The 23,334-nt window shown below is 45.3% G+C and overlaps 1 protein-coding gene and 1 pseudogene across 1 annotated transcript in view; both read left to right on the plus strand.

Annotated features, from left to right (window-relative positions):
• Positions 1 to 23,334, plus strand: part of Klhl6 (kelch like family member 6) — a 55,241-nt gene that overhangs the window by 16,819 nt on the left and 15,088 nt on the right. Inside the window, exons 2-3 of the mRNA XM_010624288.3 lie at positions 4,813 to 4,978; positions 22,811 to 23,260. Of these exons, the coding sequence (XP_010622590.1) occupies positions 4,813 to 4,978; positions 22,811 to 23,260 (616 nt within the window). The remainder of the gene's footprint in view (positions 1 to 4,812; positions 4,979 to 22,810; positions 23,261 to 23,334) is intronic.
• Positions 13,011 to 13,127, plus strand: LOC117285779 (annotated as a pseudogene).

Raw genomic sequence — 23,334 nt, forward strand, 5'->3', positions numbered from 1 at the left:
GCTGTCATAGTCTTGTGAGGAGAGAGATGCCAATAAAGGGAAGAGACACAAAGGGTGAGGAAAGGGGAGGGAACTATCACTGGTTAAAATGTGGAAGACAGAGGAAGAGGGCAGAGGGAGGAGGCCAGAGGGAGACTTCATCCGCTAAAGCAAAAGTCTCCAGGAGTCAGTCAGTTAAGTGATCCTCTTTTTATCCTGTGACTTTTAGGTATTTTTTTCCCCCTGGGAAACCACAAGCAGGTACCTTTGTTTTACAGATTAGGAAAAGGGAGAGGGGAAAGAAATGGAAAGGCGATTTCCGGAAATAACAAAGAAGTGCTGAGAAAGGAGGAGCAGGGCACAGCGGGGACAATCCTCTCTGTGTTGGGATGGAAGCCCAAGTTTTGGGCATCACATTTGATCACCAGGGTGCCAGCCTGGCACCTTCCCATTTCACTGGCTTGGCCGGAGCAGGACTGGCCTCCAGGCAATCTTCGTGTCGGCTGCTTAGAAAGTCCGATGACAACTGGTTGGAGGAATTCCCTAGCTGTATGGCTACTGCCTCAATGAGTACATTTTCTGGGAAAAGGCTCTGGGACGAGTTCCATTTGGGTGCAGATAATTCTTGACTCCATTTATCATCACCAGTAAAATAAAGTGCTCAGGACCCAGACGACCTTTCCGGACTGCTGTCTCCACACCCCCCTTCTTCCAACGCCTGGGTCCCAGCTGGATCATGGACAGAAGCTCCTTGCCTTATCGGGGCTGCTTACCCCTCTGATCACGCAGAGGACTGGGAGCTGTGTCTTGGTGCTGCTGCCAGTGTTGCAAGAGAGTAATTATCGTGCACATCTCTGGCCCAGGAAAAGATCAAAATTCAAAATGTCAAGAACAGTTTCTGATGAGTGTGTATCAATTTCCCACCCTTATAAAGCTAAAAAAAAAAAAAAATCTTAAGTTGAACAGCTGTAAGTAGGAGACTAGGTACCTGCTAACTCCTCTACTGCTCTACTCTTGCACCTTCCTGTCTCCACTTGGGCTGTTTATTAGCTAGAAATCCTATCTACTGTCCACACTATCAATATTTCCCTTCTCTACAGCAGCCACTCCTGGCCCTCACTGCACTTTAGATGTTTTATGGCCCTTGCAGGCTGTTATTTCTCTCTTTCTCTCCCTCTCTCTCTCTCTCTTCCTCTCTCTTGCTAGGAGGATTGAACCCATGGCTTCATGCATACTAGGCAAGCACTCTATGACTGAGCCACATCTGTAGCCACTTTTAGACTTACCTGTGAATATATGTCATGAGCTCCAGGGGCTGGAGTAGATAGAGATTGCCAGTATTAGTCAGCTCGGGCCGCTATAACAAAATACCATAGACCAAGTAACTTAAACCATAGAAATTTGTTTTCTCATAGCTTTGAAGTCTGGAAATCTGATTATGAGCATGGCTTTGTTTTTGGCAAGGCCTCTTTTCCTGGGTTGCAAATGGCTACCTTTTTATAAATCGGGGGGGGCAGAAATGGAGAGAAAGAGAGAGGCTCTTTCTCTTAGAAGGACACTAATCCCATCAGTTTAGGGCCTCACCCTTAAGACCCCATTTAACCTTAATTACCTCCTAAAAGCCTCACCTCCAAATGCAGTCGCAGTGGAAGTTAGGGCTTCAACACCCAAACTGTGGGAGGACACGTCAGCCCACGGCACTCTGCATTTGGCCTCAAAGTCATGTCCTTCTCATGCAAAATATATTCACTGCAACCCAACAGCTCCAAAATTCAGCACCAACTCAAAAGTCCAAAGTCTCATGTAAGTCAGACTTGGGTGAGACTGGAAGTACAGTTCGCCCGAAAGCAAAATCCCGTTCCAGCTGTGACCCTGTGAAACCTGACAAGCCATGTGCTTCCAAATACACTCGTGGGACAGGACAGACATTCTCACTGCAAAAGGGAGAAGTAGGAAGGACGGAGGAAGTCTTGGTTCCTAGGAAAGCCCAAACCCAGTAAGGTAAAACCCATTCGATTTTCAGGCTTGAGAGTCACCCTCATTGGTTTCATGCCCTGCCCGCCAGGCCCAGCGAGGCAGCAGCATTACCACGCGGCTGCAGTCAGGACTCTTGAGCCAAGGCTCCCGGCAGGGGCTGCCTGACTTGTAGGACTGAGGCTGTGGCCCTGATGACCTCTAAATTGTACTCCTGGTCATTTCCGCCTCCTCTTGAGGAGTAGAACCTGTTCACCACGGAGTACCTCTGTCACCCCATCCTTCTCTGTCAAATCCCAGTCTGGGGCTGGGGATGCAGCTCACTGGTGCCACCACGTGCCTTGCAAGTGCAAGGTCCTGAGTTCGATCCCCGGCACCAAAGTGGGGGAAAAAACCCAAGTCCATCAGACTTCCTTCATTTGCCCTGTCTCTGCCCTGTCAGCTCCAACTGGCCACGTCCCTGCTCATACTACCCATTGACAGATCATACACACCCTGGCGTTCTCTTCCGGGGATACGTTCTCATTTTTTGCAATATGGGTGGGCTAAAAATTTTCCCAGTCTTAGATTTCTAGTTTCTCTTTGCTTAAAAATCCCATCTTCTATTGATCTCTTCTTTGCTTTTCATTGTAAGCAGCTGGGAGGAACCAAGCCGCTCCCTGCCATTTGGCTCAGTAGTGCCTCAGCCAAATGTCTCATTGCATCTCTCAAAAGTTCTACCTTCCACAAAACACCAGAACACAGCTCAGCTGAATTTTCTGACATCTTATAACAAGGATCACCGTTATTCCAGTTTCTAATGACACGTTCTTCATTTCCACCTGAGGCTTTCTCCAAATGACCTCCAGAACCCATATTCCTACCAACATTCTGTCCATGGCCAGCTAAGCTATTTCCTACATCTGGAAACTCCTCCAGCTGCTACCAATCACCTACTCCCCAAATTAGCTTTTACATTTTTCGTTGTTTGCCACAGCAGCTGTCACTTCTCAGCGCAGACTCTATCATAGTTAGCTTGGGTTATTACAACAAAACAGCGTGGGCTGGGTGGATTAAACAACAGATCCTGTGTCTCACAGTTCTACAGGCCAGAAGTGTGAGATCAGGGTGCCAGCACAGCTAGGTGCTGCGGAGCGCTCACTTCTGGTTGCGCACGGCCAGAGTTTTGCTGTGTCCTCACATGGCAGAGCGGGAGATAACTCTGCTCTCTTTTCCTCTTCTTGTAAGGGTATCGGCGTGGTCCGATTCTGCTTCAGCCTCATGATCTCATAATCTTATTACCTCCATTACAAATACAGCCTTAGAACTCTAATGTATGGCTTTGATGGTGGGTTGGGGACAGTCCAGGGCACTGCCTAATATTTCTAATACTATCTTGGTATCCTGCAGAGTGGTGCTCTGTGAACGCAGGGGGAATTGAAAGAAATTGAATCCTTGAGCTTCCAAAGAGTTGTTTTCATTAGCTGTGCCTTCCTGTGGGATTTCTGGGGTCTCACGCTCACTGGGAAGGCGAGAGTGAGCAGGTTTTTATAGGAATGAGACTGAAGGAATTGCCTCAGCTGTAGCCATTAAGGACCAGCCTCATGGGGTAGGAATATTATAAGGCGTGTATGCACCCCAAGAGAAATTCCACCTATTTTTATGCTAAGAACTATAATCGGTCTTTTGAGCATTTGGATTTGCGTATGTGTGTGGTATGTGTGAGGAGGATTGTGAATGTCACTGTGGAGCGGGTATTTCTAGCCTCATTCAGAGATTGTTTTTATGTTCTTACTCAGGTTTTTCTACCTCCCTCCCTTTTAATTTATGAAACCATGCTCTATCTATCATCTATCTATCTGTTTATCTATCTATATATTGGGGATCAAACTCATGACCTTGCTCTTGTGAGGCAGGCAGTGGAACCACTGAGTTAAATCCCTGGCCCCCATGCCATATTTCTGGTACCTTTCAAGTCTCCAGACATCTTTCCAGAAGCATGGGAAAGTTAAATGCATTTAAAAAAATAAATAAAATCGCTCACACATTCTCTGAGAAGAACTCACAGTTCAAATCTCAGTCAAAGAAACAGGATGAATTCTTATACAAGCCTGGCATAGGGTTGACAAAGAGTCTCTATGTCTCTACTTATCTACTAGTTGTTGAGCTCATCTTTACAGTAAGCTTTAAAAGAGCCATTAAAATCCTCATTACGCACGGGAAGCTGAGGCTCATGGAGATGAAGCGCTAGTCTTTGAGTTGGTGAGGCTGGTGTCAGATTCTGGTCCTTCTGATGCTGTAACCAGGACCCTTTCCAAACTGTTCTCCTGCTTCTCTGATTAAGGCCAGTCCTGGGGAGGAAGCAAGGAAGGCTCGAACCGGATCAGTGGTAGAACAACGACCTGGGGCTCTGCCCTGGGATGGGGTATTCCGGGTTTCTAAGTGCAGCTGGGAATGGAGCCCCCGGGGGAGGAGAGGCAGTTTTAGGAGCCACTTGTGCTGCTGGGGTGGGGGATGTGGGCGCTGGGTTAGCAGGCTGGTCTGTGGGCCAGGTTCCAGGCCTCAGAGGGGTTGCAAGACCTGGGAGCTGAGGGCCAGATGCTGAGGAAGGTCGGAGGAAGCTCAGGACTCCCAAGGTGCCCCAGCAGGATGCTTGGTACTTGGAGCCCATAAGGCAGATCTGGGCCTGGCCTGGCAGAGCAAGATAGTTCAGTTCAGTAAACACTGACTGAATGTCTGAAGTGTGAGGAGCGCTAAGGAAATAAAGTAATCGGCCCAGGACCCCACAGGGGGACTCCCACGTTTCCAGGAGGGCAAGTTCCCTTCTAGTCTGGAACTAAGGGTCCCAGTAGGTTTCACACTCACACGTCTCTCTTCCAGGGCCATGTTCTGCAGCGACTTAAAGGAGAAGTACGAGAGGAAGATCGTTATTAAAGGGGTCGACGCCGAGACCATGCACACTCTCCTGGACTACACGTACACCAGCAAGGCGCTGATCACCAAGCAGAACGTACAGCGGGTCCTGGAAGCTGCCAACCTCTTTCAGGTGCGTGAGCGGGCAGGCCTGGAGCTCGGAAGCCAGAGGGCCCCAGAGACCTGCCTGGACTGGCTCGCAGGCACAGCAGCCTTAGCTGGGCCTGCACTTCCTTGCAAGTCAGAAGGTGCTCATTGCAAATTTTCCGCAAGGTGGTGAGATGGTGCACTGACTCCTCCTTCAGATGAAGCCAGAGGAGGTTGCTGCCTAGAATCTACTCTTGGTGGGGATTTAGCTCAGTGGTTCCGCCGCCTGCCTCGCAAGCACAAGGTCCTGAGTTCAATCCCCAGTACCAATAAATAAATAAATAGAATCTACTCTTGGTCCCCGACCCTGGTGCAGTTACCACAACCTATACCAGCCAAACTGGAGCCCAGAGCTGCAGCAAGCACTTCGTATGCAAAAGCTTCTGGTTCTTAGCACAGCGAGGGAGGTGATTACCAGTCGGAAGCCAGGCAGAGAAAAACGAACAAGGCTATGATTCGAACCCCGGGCTTTCTGAGTCCAGGGTCTGTGTGTGTGCCGCTTATTTTCCCAGGCAGCAGCATCTAAATTCTAGAACTCTGTGATCTGCACTTTGTGGTGACTGAGAGTAGGGCGTGAGATGTAAGGGATATCGCAGAAGATGAAGTAGGAGACCCTCAGACATGTTATTTTAATGTAACATTTATTGTTTCTATTCGGTAATATTTGCTTCAACCTGGTTATAAAAATTATATTGGGTTCATAAACATAATCAGACCCGTAGCTGCTGTCAGTTGCATCCACAACTATAAGAAGGGTCCCCTCCAAGTTACCATCTTTGCCCAGGTCTATCCCCCCGGATGCAATTGGTGGCTGTCTCGTCACCTGGGTGTTGAGGAGAAACAGAGCCCAGAATCAGGGACAGGTCATTTTCAGGGGCCAGGGCCAAGCATCTGCTCTTGTGCATGGTTGGCTCTTTGCAAGTTGGGGTCCCCCTCACCAGAGGGCTAGCAGATCGGGGGAACAGGAAGCCAAAGTGTGGCGAAAGTGAGGAATGAAGGGTCACGGGTCAAGAGCATTGGTAGTGGGGTTTGTTTTGTGGAGCTGCAGTCTGGGCAGGGTTTATGAGGTCTGGCAATACAGGGGAAATGGTGAAAAATCAACCGTGAATTCTGAGTAATAGATTGCTGTCATCTGAGCTGATTTCATCGGCTCGGTTCCCTCAGAGCATGGAAAAGAGACAGAGCAAGTGGCTTCTGCAGGGCCCCTCGTGCCTTCCCTGGTGCTGTCTGCAAACTGAGTGACACTCACAGATCCTCCGGCTGTGCTCGCTGCCTACACTGACTTCAGCCTTGCTGTTGCAGGAGGGACTCGATAACTTCATGCTGACCTTCCCCATTGCAGGAAAATCCCTCCTATGCCACAGTGGTCTCAGTCTGCTTCAGCTTTTATATTTCATCCTGAACTTGCTTGCATTGTGATATCTGACACAAAAGAGCTGCCAGTGAAGATAGCTTTTATTTTATCTTATTTTTGAAGATCGATTTTACTTGCTCTTGTTTTTCTAGGAGTCTAAGTTTCATCATTAGGTTGTTTATTCGAGCCCGCTCTGTTTTCCTAGTGTGGGCATTCAATGTTACGAATTTTTCCCGTAGAACTGCTTTCATTGTGTCTCATAGATTCCTGTATGTTGTATTGGCATTTTCATTTATTTGTAAAACCTGTCTAATTTCTTCTTTAATTGCCTCTGTGATCCGTTGATTGTTTAGGAGAGTGTTGTTCAGTTTCCATGTGCTCGTGAAGTTCCTACAGTTTCTTGTGCTATTGATCTCCAGCTTGATTGCACTATGATCTGATAATATACAGGGGATGACTTCAGTTCTTTTGCGTTTACTCAGACCTGTTCTGTGAGCCAATATGTGGTCTATCTTGGAGAATGATCCATGTGCAGCTGAAAAGAATGTATATTCTGATTTTGTGGGGTGGAATACTCTGTAAACATCTATTAAGTCCATGTGTTCCAAAGCTTGGTTCAATTCTATTATTTCATTGTTGACTTTCTGCCTAGATGATCTGTCAATTTGTGATAGTGGGGTATTTAAACCCCCACTAAAATTGTATTAGTGCTTATTTGGTTTTTCATGTTACTTAATATTTGTTTTATATAGTTGGGGGCATTTATATTTGTGCATATATGTTTATGATTGTGAACTCTTCCTCTTGAATTGTTCCCTTTACAAGGATGTAGTGTCCTTCTTTGTCTCTCTTAATGAGTTTTGGTTTGAAATTTACTTTGTCTGAGAATAAGATTGCTATCTCTGCTTTTTTTCTGGGCTCCTGACGCATGGAGAATTGTTTTCCATCCTTTCACTTTCAGTCTATGGGCTTCCTTTTGCACTAGGTGTGTTTCTTGTATACAACATATTGTTGGATTTTGCTTCTTGAAGATCGATTTTAATTGAGTACTTACTACGTCTTGGGTGATAAAATTAGGTCTCTTGTTTTTCCCTCGTCAGCTGAAAACAAGTCTTATATAATGGCTTCAGGAGATCAATTTTGTTTTTCAAAATGAATTTTTAGTATTTTTAATAATAATAGCATTATGAACTCATTACAGGAAAATTACAAATATGTACAAACAAAAAGAACGTAAAACACTACCAACGATTCCCTGCCCTCAGAGGCAATACAGCAGCTTCCTCGGTCTGTATGTATATACCTCGATGTCCTTTTCTGTGCAATTACACAGACAGAAGCGGGGTGGTTTAATAGTTCATTTTTGGAGCTAAACTGCCAGGATTTAAGTCCCAGACGCACCCCTTAGCAGCTGTGTGGCACATTTCATAATGTCTTTCTGCTTGTTTCCTTTTTGGTAAAACAGGGGTCATAATATGGCCTATTATATAAAGTTATTACAATATTTGTAAAATGAGTAGAATGGTATCTGATGCATGAGTGAGACCATATGGATGTTTACACTATTAACTGGTATAAGCGTATTTTAAGAGAATAGTGTCTTTTGGTCACACCATTTGAAATCTGGGTACAAGTGTTTTACCTAATTTGTAACCACCTTTTATTGTCACATGTGCTTCTGTAATAACACTTAAAATAGCTAAATGGAATTCAAGAATATAATTCTTTAGTGAGTCAATCCCTATGGCTGAAAATTTAGGTTGTTTTCATCTACTTGGCTATTGAAAACAATGCTGTCAGAAGCATCCTTTTACTTCTGTGCAGATGAGATGAATATCTTAGAAGAAATAAAATGAACTAAGGATGTGGACAGGTAATTCATAAAAGAGAAAGATTAAATGATCAACAACTATATTTTTTAAACACCAAGTTTCACTAGTAACCCAAAAGACAAGTCGAGTCAACCATAAAACGATGCTTGTGTGTCATTTTGACCAAGAGTATATACAGTGTAATATTCAGTTTTTGCAGACGTGCAGGAAAATTGGCTTTTGATCTATTGCTGGTGGAAGTGTACGAAACCTCTTTCTGGATCTCATTTCAGAAACGGATATGGAAAAACTGAAGAGATGATGGTAGATATTCAGAGTAGTTCATACAAATGGCTCTGTAGTAGATTGGATGGGTTCCCTAGGAAGATCTGTCCGAGTCCTAGCCCCCGACCTACAGATGCAGATGAGATCCTATTTGGAAACAGGCTCTTTGCAGATATAGCTGAGTAAGGATCTCGAGGTGTAGTGGATCCAGGCTGAGTCCTAACTGTGATCACTGGTGTCCTTCTCAGAGAAAGGGGAAGGAGAGTTAACCCGAAGACATGGAGGAAGGAAGCTGCGTGAAGATGTAGGCAGGGACTGGAGTTGTCTCGCCCCAAACCGAGACACGGTAAGGGTTGCCGGCAGCCACGGTGAAGCTCGGAGACAGGCGAGGTACGGATCCTCCATACGCGCCTCGGAGGCGAACTGATTCTGCCAGCGCCCTGACTGTGGACCTGTGCTTTTCAGAACTATGAGAAAATGCATTTCTGATGTATTAATTTCTGATTTTTTTTTAAGCTGCCGAGTTTGCATTGATTTGATCCAGCAGAATTAGGAAACAAATACAAGCTTAAAAAGCCAACTGTAGCTGAAAGTCTTAAAACAGCTGTACCGTGTTCCTGTCCCCTCCTTCAGCCCACTCCTCAGGGTTAAATGCTCTTCCTTTTATTGGCCTCCATATTTCTAAGTGATCTTGTGTGCATTGGGATCCTCTGATTTCAGATAACTTCTTTTCCCTCTGTCCAGCTACTCCCCTTGGAGCTGGCTGCTTCTCAGCACTAGTTGGCCTTGCTCTTATTCTGAGTCTTCTCCTCACTGCCATCTTAAGAATTTCTTTTATCTCTTTTTTATGTAGATTTTCTGTTCTCGGATCCCACGTGCAGTGGACTGAGTATTTGTGTCTCCCTAGATTCTGCTGTTGGAATTCTAACTCCCACTGCCACGGTAGGTGGGAGCTGGGAGGTGAGCAGTGATGCTCGTGAGTGCGGGATGAAATATTAAAGAGGCGGGGCATGGTGGCACATGCCTGTAGTCCCAGTACTCGGGAGGCTGAGGCAGGATGATCACCGAGAGTTCAATACCAGCCTGGGCTATGTAGTGAGTTCAAGGCCAGTCTGAACTACATAGCGAGACCCTGTCTCAAAAAACAAAACAAAAATCTTTAAAATCTTATGTGAAGCTTTTTTCTGCCACCATATTCTTCATTTCCAAGAGTCCTTGTTGTTCAGTTAGTAGATCCCTCCTCTTGTTGCTTACAGCTTTGAGGATATTCTAGTGTATTCGACATTTCCGTCCACCCTCTCTCCTTCCCTGGAGCTTCTTCACTCTGCTGGTTTCATATCACACTGCATCTGCTTTCTGGAGCTGCCGTAATAAAGTTACCACCAACGAGGTGGCTTAAAACAACAGAAACTTGTTCTCAGGTAGTTCTGGAGGCCAGAAGTCCAAGAGGAAGGAGTCAGTAGGAGTGCGCTCCTCCTGGAGGCCGTAAGGGAGGCTGCCCCTTCCGGTTCTGGCGGACACTGGCATGCCTTCAGTTACGGCCACTGTGGCTCTCCCTCTGTGTATCTTCTCCCTGGTGTGTCTGTGTTTTATAAAGGTGCATGTGGGTTCAGTTAGGGCCCACTCAGGGAAACCTGGATAAGCTCTTTCTCTTAAGCCCTTTACAAGTTGTGCTTGCAAAGAAATGTTTACCCTCTTGCCACATCAGATTATACGTACGGGTCCTGGGATTATGACATGACATATATTTTTCTGGCCCGAGATCATTCAACCCACTAAAGAGTTGTTTTCAACCCACTAAAGAGGTTTTTTTTTCCCCCCCAAATACCCTCTTGATGATTTGATCCTTGTCTACCCTGTCATGTGTAAGGGGGAGGCCTTGCTATGCTAACTTGGACCAGGGTGAGAGACCGCTAATCTGGAGTGATCTTCCAGGGCTATCAGGCAGACGACAGGTTTGGTTTTGTTTTTTACTGGGGATTCCCACAGGTCAGCATCTGCTGGGCTTGTCCTAGGATTGTTCGGTTCCTTCTAATAAAAATCTTCAGTCTCTCGCACAGGGGTTATAAGCCAACTGCATTCACTGGGGGACTAGTTTGTGAGTGCAAACCTTTTTTGAACCCCCTTGTTTTCAGTATGACATCTAAACGTGACTTCCTTAGTTTCTGGTGTCCCTGCATCTAGGACCTCTCTGACACGGCTTCTCCAGAGAATAGATCTTCTTTCCCAGGGGCAATGGAGTAGTAATCATGATGCTGCAAGAGATGGGGCTGGAGGGAGACTGCGGACTCCACAGCTGCTTCAGGAAACTCCCTGTCATCCCCGCCTCCCGCCACCCTGCCTTCCTTTTTCCTGGGTTCTGAGGGACAAACTTGTTCCTCTTCCGGGCATTTGGTCTAACCTTCCTCTTTGAACTTGCAAGTCTTTGTATTCTGTGGTTTGGGGTTATGGTGCCTCCTGGTTTTACCTAGAATGGCACTTATTTTTCAGTTTTTCATTCCCTTTTTAGTTTTGGGTGATTTTTCAAGAGAGGTATAAAGACTTTTTTAGATATGAAAGATTGCAATCTTTTGTAATGTGTTTAAGAATATTTTTCGCTTGTCCTTTGACTTGCAATTTTTAATCATAGCTTTTTCTCATGTACAAAGTTAGTCATCTATTTATCATTCCTTTGGTTTTTTTCTTTTTTCATGCATTTTAGAAAGGTGTTCCATGGCTTATTTGTATAGTTATTCCTATAGTTTCATTTAGCCTTATTTTATTTGCAGCTTTGAGATTTGTCTTCCATAGGTGTGGAATTATTTTGTCACAAAATATTTCCTCCTCTTCCTCCTTCCAGCTCCTCCATGGGATGTGTTTCAGTACAGCTTGGTTTTACTGACAGAGGTGGGACACAACACACAGGACAGAGATAGAGCGAGTTCTGTTTATAGCTGATTTCCCCTTTCTGATAATCCCATATCTCAAAATTTTCCAAATCTCTTTCAGTTTCTAGACACATGCCCACCCACCCACACACACACACACACATGAAACTGTTAAGAAAATAGATATTCTTTCCTCATGGTCCCTGAACTGCTTGCTGCGAAGTCTCAGGCATAGAAAAATGGGACAATATTTATGCTTGAAGGTACCACCGAGGACAGAAGTTTGTAAGTTGTTGAAACCACTTTGTGGTTTTAAAAACTTACTCTTTAGAATAGGTAAAACACACCTTAATTCTTAGTTCAGGAACATAAAAGGCTAGACAATTTTGCCCTTGCCGCTCTAAACTGTTTTTACCACTGCGTATTTGTAATATAACCCGAAGTCCAGGATTATGATACCTCCTGCTTCGCTTCTATTGCCCAGAATTGCTTTTGCTATTCTAGGTCTCTTCTGGACTTTAGGATTATTTTCTCTAGTTCTATGAAGAATGCTTTTGGTATTTTGATTGGGATTGCATTACATTTATATATTAATTTTGAAAGTATGGCTGTTCTGACTATATTACTTTTGGCTATCCAGGAACATGGCTATCTTTCCACTCTGATGTTCTCTTTGATCTGGTTTGCAGAGTATTATAGTTTTTCTCTAGAGCAGTGGTGGTATACCTATGGTATGTATGCTTCTGGGGACTGTCTGTATCATTAAAAGCTCTAGAAGACTTGCCATCAGTGCTCTAGAAGTTTTTTACTTCTTTGGTTAGGTTAATTCTTTAGTATTTTATTTTTCTTGAAGATACTGTGAGTGGTATTATTTTCCTAATTTCTTTTTTGGTGGTTACTATTAGTTCTAAGAGTATTTTGGTGGAATTTTGGGGGATCTTCTATGTAAAGGATCCTGTCATCTGTCAATAAGAACAGTTCAATTTCTTCCTTTCCTATACATAGCTCTTTTATTTATTTCTCTTGCCTGGTTGCTTTGGCTAAAGGTTTGAGTAGTATATTGAACAAGGTTGGTGATGAGGCCATCCTTGTCTTGCTCCTGATTTTAGAAGGAAAGCTTTCTGTTTTTTCCCCATTTAAATATGATATTGGCAATGAATTTGTCATAAATAGCTTTTATCAGATTGGGATAAAGTCCTTCCATATCTATTTTCTTAACAGATTTTATCATGAATGAATGTTAGATTTTTTGTGTTTTTTTCTGTTTCTTGAGATGATCATGTATTTTTTTGTCTTGGCTCCTAGATGCATGAAGTATTGTGTTTGTTGATTTGCATATGTCAAATCACCCTTGTATTCCTGGGTGAAGCTACTTGGTCATGATGTATGATCTTTTTGATGATTTGTTGCATTCTCTTTGCCAGAATCTCACTGAGGATGCTTTGAGGTTGTTTGCCTCTGCTCATTAGTGGGATTGGGCAGTAGTTCTCTTTTTCAGTTGAGTCTTTCTCTGATTTTGGAATCAAGGAGATGCTAGCTTTCTTTAAGGAGATTGGCTGTACTCCTTTCTTTTCATTCTCCTTAAAGAGTTTGAGGAGTATTGGCATTAGATATTCTCTCTGAAATTCCCATAGCATTGAACAGTGAATCCATCAGGTCCTGTGATTTTCTTGCTTGGTAGATTTTTAAATTACTGCTTTAGTGTTGTATGAAAGGAGAGAAGGTTAGCACTGCCCTTGACAAGAATGGAAGGGGCCCTTGGGCCTGACAACACGCATACGGTTAAGGCATTGCCATCTACTTAAATTAATGCTTTAATTTCATTGCCTGTTATTGCCTTATTCAGGGTTTTATGTCTTCTTGGTTCAGTTTGGTAATTCATATGTATCTAGTAACCGATGCTCCGATTATTGGCATACAGGTTTTTGAAGTAGTTGCCAATCTAGATTTCAGCAATATCCATTATGATTTTTCCCTTTTCATTTATATTTTCATTTAGATGAATCTTTTCTTTCCAGAAAGGGACAACTCATTAATCAGCCAGTACCCTGACTGTCACTACTTAGACGAGGCAACCTCCTGAGCTGCTGTCCACTTCCCAGCGTGAGCTGACCAGCTGTGGCGTGGCCTGGAAAAGCTTCTATAAGGAGGAAGCTTTGGGGTGGCAGGTGCTGACTGCTCTGCCCACTCGAGGAAGTTTGCAGGAACCTGGCTGCAATTTACTGGCCAACTATGGGAGAAGCAGATTTTTTTTAGGTAGGTTTTAGAAAGGCAAAAGGGAGGAAGCTCTCAAAGGAAAGGCCGGCGGGACCTGTTCTTATATCAGATGGGATCTTTGAGGTGACTGTCACCCTGTAGGGCATCTGGGGAAGCAAAAGGCCCTCCCTTGCCTTAACTGAACCTCAGGCTTCTCAGTTGTAGGTAAGCACGCAGTTAAACGCTGGAGACCTGGGACAATGGCTGTAAGAAGCCAGCAAGAGTTTTTGATCTTAGAGAACTTCACACCGCGCTTGCTGTTTTGATTTTTTAAATTTTTATGTTATTGTTAGAAAACTCACGAAAGAGTAAGGGGCTGGGGGATATCATTTGTAGGACAAGAAGAAGATGTGAGGTCAGGGAGACCACGTGCACCCTGCACCGAGTGCTACAACAAAAGAGTTTCTAAAATCCAGAGCAGCCGGTCAGAAGCGGCAGCTTAGAAGGAGAAATCCAGGTGCAAACCCAAACAAATCAAAACCCCCAAGCTGTTCCCTGTGGCTGACATGTGGGAAGAAAGGGGGGTGATGGCCTGGGAGCCTGGTCACCTCCCCTGGCCTGAGCAGAGCCCATGTGCCTCCTCCATGGTAATGTGGGAACAAAAGCAAGACATTTTCCATAGTGGGGATTAGACCCCAACATCGCTTATTTTCCTACTATTTCTTTTGCTTATGCCAAGCCGAATGCACACAAGACCTATGTGGATGAGACAGCCATGCGGCCAGTGGCCAACGTGATGGCTTTGCCAATACCTGGAACACAGTGGGCACTCTGTAAATATTGGTTGAACAAATGAATGAATGTGTGGATCGATGCATGAATGAGTTTACTATTCAGTACAAGGGTTTCCTCATAAATTACTCAAGACTCCAAAAAAAATATATATATATTGGTGGTGTTGCTCTTAGAAATGCCATGAGTGAGTAGAGAAGGAAATTTTCCACAGGCCAGCATCAATAATTGGTTTGCTTCTAAGTACCTACTCAGTGCAGGGCACCTGGTCAGAAATCAGCCCCGTGACTGCAGTGTAGACTAATGTCTGCTGTCATTGACAGGGACCTGAAGATGATATCGACTCAACACCAGGGCAGCCAGTCACTCTACAAAGAAAATCAGCTCAGCGACTGCTGTATATATCTAGACAAGGCCAGCCTGTGGCTGTCTGACGCAGCCGCTCCCCAAGTCCCTTTTGTCGACTGGTGTTCTGTGTAGCTACTGTGAACTTAAGAAACTGGGGTTAATCTACTGGGTTCAGAGTCACGTGACAGCAACAGCTGCCCTCGTTAGGGTGGTCACTATTGGCAACTTCGCCTGTACTACATCATTTAAAATGAGGAAGGTATTTTTAACCCAAATTTATAGATGAAGACATGAGATTCAATGCTTTAAGGAAATGATGAAGGAAGCCTGGATCTAACTTCCGTCTGCCTGTACCTGTGCGAGCAGGTCCTGAAGCAACTCCGGATCTTCCTGGCATTGGGGCCCCCAGGGAGGGTGTCCTCGTGGGGGGCTGCCCCGGGGAACGTTCTGGAAGCCAGCAGTGCCCCCTCCACAGGAGGTGTCAGAAGGCAGGGCTGGCCAAGCTGCCAGTCTTCTGGTCCAACACCTTCTGGGGAACTTCGGACACTGGGGCTCCCAGGTGCCTCCTGCTGCCCACATAGTATCGCTTTCATTCATATTTCTCAGTGTTTGACCTCAACTTCTTTCTAAAAAGGTTTTAGATACATTTTCAATTTGGCAAAGTGCACACATGGTAAGCTGGATGATTTAAGACTCTATGAGATTCAGAACCTTCCTGGCGTCTCAGAACTCTCCCTGTGCCCTCCCTGGGCCGTGTCTCCCTAGGGAGACTACTGTGGTAACAACTGCCACCACGGATCAGCTTTGCCTGGTTGAATTTCATGTTGTTCTTTTTGCATTCTAACGAGTGCAGGGCAGTCCAAAGCTTGGCCTAGAAACTCAGGTGCAGAGTTTATTTTTCTATCATTGAATTTAACCTCTGTGCTGATCTTCCGAGTCTACCAGGAATAGAAATCGCAGTCGAGTTAATGACACCCCACCTTAGGAAAGCTCAATCAGGTCGGGATGAGGGCTGCATCTGTAGTTCTGGGGCTGGGGTTTACACAGTGCCAAGCAAGAGTCTCTGGTGCAGGCTTACTGTGGTCCCTTGTACTCCCAGTCCATGCTGGTGTTTGCTGGACATCTATTTTCCCCTCGGTCTCTCTCCAGTCTCCCAACCCACTCCTCAGAGTCATCAGCGCACGTTCCCACTTCTGTCTAGAAACAGCATCTGCGGCTGCTGACCTGGACTGCTGCTCTTCTCATCCCCACTTGGCCAGCATCCTCTTGTTCTTAATCCACAGTCAGAAAGAGATTTTTAGCGCCACCTCCTCTGGAGTTTTGGTGTGGGCCAGGAGGCAGGCATCACCTCAGGAGCTCACCCCGGCTTGTCACTCCGTTGTTAGATCCAGCTCTCTCCTCTCTCTCCCTGGCCTGCGAATTGTTATCTCCTCCAGTGTGGGAAAAGCTGACTCGCACAATCATCTATTTCTCTGCCAGTTTTGTTTTAGTGTAAATTTTACGCTTAGACCTTTCAGGATTCTGACTGTCGAAGCTCAAAGGGCAGGGTTCTTGCCAGTAATTGGTGTTTCTTTCAAAGCCATTTTAGTGGAAGTTCAGGGCATTTGTGCAGAAACACAAAAGCCAAGAATGGTCTCCTTTTGTCTGCCCTATCTCCCTTCCCTGAGCAAAGCCGTGCTCGGGTGCTGCCTCAGACTGTGGAATACAAGAGGTGGACTGTGGAGTTTACGTTGTAATGAAAGTTCATGTTGCTACAAGATTATGACTGCTTTCTAACCACCACAAATTACTAAGCATCTACTAAGAGCAAGTTGGTTTGTGAGAAGCTATCAAGGGGAATTAAGATAAAAAATTACAACTATAGATCGCATTTATGCTACATCCTCCCATGGGACTGGGAGAGGCGTGGTTGGAAGATTGAGGTCAATGGTAACTTCCAATTTTTAGGAATTAGAAATTAGGAAATGCCTTTTAAACACCAGTACAGACTTCACAGGAGAAGAGCTTTACATTTAGTTTCTATTTTAGGGGGGAAAGGATGTAGTGGCAAAAAATTTATGATGTTAGAGATTCCTTGAAATAAATTTGAATTTTATTAATCTCATCAACTCAGCCTTCACACACCTGGATTTATTGGAGTGGGAGGTAAGAATAGCAACGTCTTCATAGGGTCTTGGCCGTACCTCCAGGGGGTTGATAGAATCGCTGATCTGGACTAAAGTTGGGGTTTACTTCTTATGGAGTGGTTTTGTAGGAATCTCAAGGGACATGTGGGATCCCACAGCGAAGTCCCCAAGGACCCCAGATTTTGAGGACTGTAACAGGGAGGAGAGGAGGAGCCAAAGATGTGTGGAGCAGGTGGTGCAGCCTCTATTTTTAGTAACATGCATGAAGTGTACACGTTAATGGGCCTTACTATGCTTTTTCCATACAGGCATGTAGTGTAATCAGCATTGTACTTTCAGGCCTCCACGTGTGAAGGAGAACATGCTATACTTGTCTTTCTGTGTCTGGGACATATCTCCTACCTCCATCCATTTTACTGCAAATGGTGGAATTTTGTTCTTCTTTATGGCTGAATAATACTCCACTGCATATCTATTCCACATTTTTCTTATCCATTCATCCATCAGTGTACACCTAGGATGATTCTGTGTCCTGGCCATTGTAACAGTACTGTGATAAACACGCGTGTGCAAGTAGCTCACTGGCATCCTGAATCCATTTTCTTCCGATATGTACCCAAAAGTGGGATGGTCGGTTTTATTTTTAGGGTATTTTTTGGTTGTTGTTGTTAGGAAAAGCAAAAATAGATAGATGGAATTATACCAAACTAAGAAGCTTCTGCACAGCAAAGAAAACAATCAACAGAGTGAAGAAATAGAATGGTAGAAAATATTTGCAGCTGTTCATTTGACAGAGGTTAATGTCTAGAATATACAAGGAACTCAAGAAATTTAACAAAAACCAAATAACTCAATCACAAAGTGGGCAAATGATCTGAATGGAGACTTCACAAGAGAAGAAATACCACTGGCCTCTGTAAGGTAAACCCTCCCCGTGGGAACTGCTGCTGTGTCTCCGTGGTTTCTCTGATTGTATTTTTTTGTCTGCCACTCAGTCAGGTGCTGGCTGAAATCTTTTTCCCACATGTTCCCTGAACAGGAAGTTGGTGATCTGTTGTCATTATCTGTCACCCCTCAACAATGACAGACAAGTTCGTGTTTCGCTGGAAAAGGATGAGGTGGAAAGTGTCCAATAATCTCGCATGTGGAGAAAAAAAAGGATTAAAATACCCTAATTTCTTGTTTCCATAATTGCCCTGTATATCAGTGGATTCTAAGCCTTTGGTCCGAATCACAGGATCCTGCCCTACCCTTCTCATTCTCAAAAGTAGTGAAGCACAGCTTGGGGAATTTGGGCAACTTGGAGCCCCTGCCTACCTGTAGGGTCCCCAGGCCTCTTGAGACCCCTCAGCAATTCAGCGCTGTGAGTTACAAAGGCAGCAGGGTCCTGAGGGTCCTCTCTGCCACCTTGGGCAACATCCTTAATCCTGAATTCTCCATTTCCTCCTCTCTGAGTTGTGATACTAACACCTTTCTTTTTTCATTTTTTAAAATTTATTAGTTAAAAAATAAAATTTACTGGTTAAACGAAATAATGGATGGAAAAGAGATCTCAGTCCGATCTAGGTGTCTGATAATATTTCCTTCCTCGATCTCTCCTTCCCTCCTTCCTCTTGTGTCTGATATCACCGGAAATAAAAACACAAGTGTGACCTAGAACCTGCCTCTGAGGTGCTCACCTCCACTGACCACGGCGCAAGGCAGAAATATGACAGCAGCTTCAGGTCAAGGGCAAGCGGGCTGCCCCGTGGGCACTAGCCAGGGAGGAACTGACCTCATGTCGGGGGCTTGGAGAGCCATCAGGCAGGAAATAGGTGACTTTGAGAGGGGGGACCAAACTCCAAGGACGGACAAGTTTTCTCTGCTTTTCCATTCCTGTTTCCATTCCCCCCCCTTTTTTTTCTTGTACAGTTATTGACACAGAATTTCAAAGTCCAGAGATGGGGAAATTTCCAAGCCCAATCTGACCAGGATTCGATTCCCACCCCCCAGCCCCACCTCTCATATTGCTTTGTCCCCAGGGGAATGGGAGTAACTCAGTGTCCCCTGCAAGCTCAGTTCTCAGAAAAATGCCACAGTGTGCAAAGGTCAGAACATGCTTGTTAGGGGCTCACAGACACTCTGGAGCCCACCTAGGGACCCAGATTGAATAACTGCAGGGAGGAAAACAGTCCTACGTAGATGTAGTGATGGGCACGATAGTCACTCTTTCTCCCGTCTTGGGTAGATTTTAAGGGGACTCTGCGGTTGAAAATGGGATCAGCGACCCCTAGACATTCCTTAAACAATTGGCTCTGACATCGAGTCATCTAGGTGAGAGGAGTAGGACTTAACAGCTGGTGCTGAGAGAGAAGAGTTGTACGGACCAGGAGGTGGCACAAGCATAGCAAGGTGTACTGGGGAGTGTTTGTAGAAGGAGAGGAGACGGCTGCTTGTGGCTGGGGCTCTGTGAGACTGAGGGCTTGGAGTATCGCTGACTCTGGTTTCAGGCTGGATCACGGATATAATTTTACACTATGCGTGGTTTGGTTAGCGTTTGCCTCCCGCCTGGCGGTCAGCTCCAATGTCCCAGTGCTGTCTCCTTCTGTCCACCCCTGGGCTCCAGCATCAGGGGACAGTGGGGTGCATTGGTACATGACTGGGGGGCTGAATGGACCAATCAACTGTTTCTGAGAGGAGAGAGACAAACCTGGATTAATGTTTCTAACAACTACGAACTTTGGTCCTTGATTTGATTCTCTCCGAGGCTTCCTTCTTTGTTCATTAGGTATCGGCATCTTCCTGGCCAGACCTTTGGGTGTCTGGTCAGATCAGATACTAAGCTCGCTGGTGTAGCGCCTGCTCCCCACAGGCCTGCACTATTTGACCTGAAACAGTTGAGAATAATTTGAAAAACACACATTTTTAGGGTCAGAGAACAGTAGTTCAAAATTGAGCTCTATCTCTTATTAGCTGTAAGTCTCTAGGGTAAATTACTCCCTCCTCACAGCCTGGTTTCTTCATCTGTACAAAAGGAATGGTCATAAATATTGACTTCATTGTAGTTTGATGATTGAATAACTCAGTATAAGAGATTTGGCACATAACAGGTGTCCTTTGTTTTATTTTTTATATTTAATTTTATTTTCTCATTGCATACTTTGAAATCATAAGAAAATATTTGTTTTATATATTTCCCTGTTTTTAAAACATTCATGTTCAGTATAGAAAACTTTGTATGATGACAAGGTCTTAAAAATATTTATAATTGTTATTAGCATTGTATATGTTACCTTCTAGTATGTTCTTTGTTCTTGAGAAAGCTTTTTTAAAACAGCAATTCCTACACACAATTAGAGAGGGTACAAAAGAGTAGAGAGTGAAAAGTAATTCTCCCTTTTGCCCTACCCCAGTCATGGATTGCCTTTCCTAGAGAAACCACTGCTCCCAGATCTACATCAGCCTCCCAGAGAAAGAAGTATTAAAAATACCCATTCAATGCCCCCCCCATCTTCTTCCCAGACAAGCTAGCGTGGTGGCTGTGGCATTTTGCTCTGGAGGCCACCTCCTGCATTTTCTTTTCCCACTTGTAGATGTCTCTCCTGGCAGGCCACAGAGGGCTCTGGAGTCTGCCAGTTTCTGAGGGCTCAGTGGCACTTGGCTTTGGCTATTTTTATTCTCCGAACTGAAAATCTGCAAACAACTACACAGGTGTTAGGGTTCTCTCTCTTAACCGTTTCCACAGTTGCTCAAGCGAGGAGCCCAGCTGCAGGTGGTTGGAGCTGCAGAGAGGGAGAGCTGCGGCTAAAGCTAGACTCTCTCCAACTTAGCACGGGCCCTCAAGGCAAGCATTTCCTAAGGGACAGAGGGAAGCTGTGGGCTGACAGGAAAAGATCATATTTTGCGGTAGGGATCGATGCAGGAAGTTTGGATGTGTGCCCATAGGATGCTTTGAAGTGAAGTCTGAGCCCCAGTCACCTGGGTCCAGTCTAAGACCAGCCCAGCATACGCCCCCCTCCCTCAGGCTCCACAACCCCTCTGTCCTCCCTCCTGTCACCAGAGCCCCTCTTCTGCATGCTGTCCCACCCATCTTCTCACCAAAATATGAACAGTTGTAATCTCTCTGTGTTCTTGGCATTCCAGGGTGGATCTTGCTGCAGTAAGAAAAAGCCTTTGCAACTTGGTTTCACGTCAGAGAACGCTTATCCATATTCGTATTCCGTGTCCTTCGTGGATATGGACAAGGGCAACATTGTTCCCCGAGGAACGATGCCCTTAGGAAACTGGCCTACAGCACCTGCACCTTCTCTTCAGCCTCCTCCTTTCCCAGATCGGCTCAAGTGCACTGAGCCCTCGGCCCTAAGAGGCCCAGTGGGCAAAGAGGGGAACAGGAGATGGGGCTTCTCCATCGCAGCGACGTGAGCAAGTGAGGGTGCACTTGAGATGCTGCCCCTGAAAAGTGGCTTTTCCTAAATAATGGATTTGACTGTGCTTTGTAGTCTGCAGTCCTTTATGAGTATGACAATAATATAAAAGTGGGACATGGGAGCTGATCAGTAACTTAACAAATTAATTTTGTAATTACAGAAGCTTTCATTTGAGGGGTATAGAAATAAATTAAGTATATAAATTAGGAAAGATGGAAAAGCTCTCATGGTCTTATGGAGAGTTCAGTACTCTGTTACCATGTGTCTGTAGCGTATTCCCTCCCTCTCCGTGGGACCATTTTCTGTGCAAAGATCGCCATTGTGTTGGTGACGCATTTTGCCGTGTGACTCACTGTGGCCAGTGCAGTGCGGATGGGAGGGGGCAGGAGCCAGCTTTGAAGTTTTCAGAGGCCGTGTATGGCACGTGTACGGCATCTCCTCGGTCACACGAGGCCGGCCCATCTCAGGTTAGGGCTTTTCCTGCATGCAGGGTGCAGGAATGAAGAGTCCACGAAGGATATGGAGTGTGGATTTGGATTAAGCGTTCTCTGATGTGAGCCTGAGATGTGAAGGTTGTTTGTGATCACAGCAAGATCTGCCCCGGATGCCGGGCATGCAGAGAGACAACTGTTCATATTTTGGTCCACATCCTTCAATCTTTTCTTCTGTATATTTTTTCTTTATAAAAATAGGTTTGTAGTATGCATTTGATTTTCCTCATTTCATCTGTAACTATTTCAGTGTACGTATTTAAAAGGTAAGAATTCTCTTTAAATATAACAAGACCATTATGACACCTAAAAGTAATATTAATTACTTTGTTACCACCGAATAAGACCGTAGTAAATATTTTTCTGACAACATTATGTTGTTTAAATCAGGGATCCAAATAAGGTCCATATTTCCTATTTTTAGTAGGTCAGTAATATCTCTTCACTCTCTCTCTCCCTCTATCTTGTGTGTTTTCACTTTCTCTCCTATTTGTGGGTTGCTGGTGTTGGAACCCAAAGCTTTGCACGTGCTAGCCAAGTGCTCTGCCGCTGAGCTATACCCCAGCCCTTACATCTCTTGTCTTTGTGTTCTTTTCCTCCACCTTTCCCTCCCTCTTTTTCCTCCCCATTTTGCCCTTGTAATAAATACATTTGTTGAAGACACTGAATCAGATGTTCTGTAAGTTTCTCACAGTCTGGATTTTGTTGATTGTATTTCTGAAGAGTCATTTAATTAACATGCTCCAATTTTCCTTTATATTTCCTGCAAACTGCTGGTTAAATCTCCAAGCTTGTGCTGGGGATGTAGATCAGTAGTAGCTTACTTGCCTGACATGTTCAATGCCCTGGGTTCAATAAAATGTAAAATAAAAAAGCAAATACACCTAGAGGCTGAGTCAGATTCAGTGGATTTTTAAAAGCTCAATACATTATGAACATTTTCCACGTTAACATTCTTCTACAGCATGTGTTCTGATGACGACAGAGCGGTTGGCTGTGTGAATGTATCCTGTAGCCAGTCGGTCCCCTAGGTCGGACGCGTAGGTTATTTCGAATTTTATGTGACTACGCGCAGCTCCGCGAGGAGCATCCCCGCGGTCTCTCACTCTCAGGCCTGATTTGCCGTCCTTCTCTCCCGCTAGTTCCTGCGGATGGTGGACGCCTGCGCCAGCTTCCTCACAGAAGCCTTGAACCCGGAGAACTGCGTGGGCATCCTGAGGCTGGCAGACACGCACTCCCTGCACTCCCTGAAGAAGCAGGTGCAGAGCTACATCATCCAGAACTTCGTGCAGATTCTGAACTCCGAGGAGTTCCTTGAACTTCCGGTGGACACTCTGTACCACGTCTTGAAGAGCGACGACCTGTATGTGACGGAGGAGGCGCAGGTGTTCGAGACGGTGATGAGCTGGGTGAGGCACAAGCAGTCGGAGCGGCTCTGCCTGCTGCCCTGCATCCTGGAGAACGTGCGCCTGCCGCTCCTGGACCCGTGGTACTTTGTGGACGTGGTGGAGGCCGATCCCCTCATCAGGCAGTGCCCGGAGGTCTTCTCGCTGCTCCAGGAAGCCAGGATGTACCACCTTTCTGGCAACGAGGTGAGTGGGCAGGAGGCGTTAGCCCGGGTCTCGGAGCCGCAGGGAAGCGTTTGCCCTTCGGAGTTGGAGTCGGG

This window comes from Fukomys damarensis, unplaced genomic scaffold (genome assembly GCF_012274545.1).
Source record: "Fukomys damarensis isolate Sample0158 unplaced genomic scaffold, DMR_v1.0_HiC HiC_scaffold_12, whole genome shotgun sequence".
NCBI lineage: Eukaryota > Metazoa > Chordata > Mammalia > Rodentia > Bathyergidae > Fukomys > Fukomys damarensis.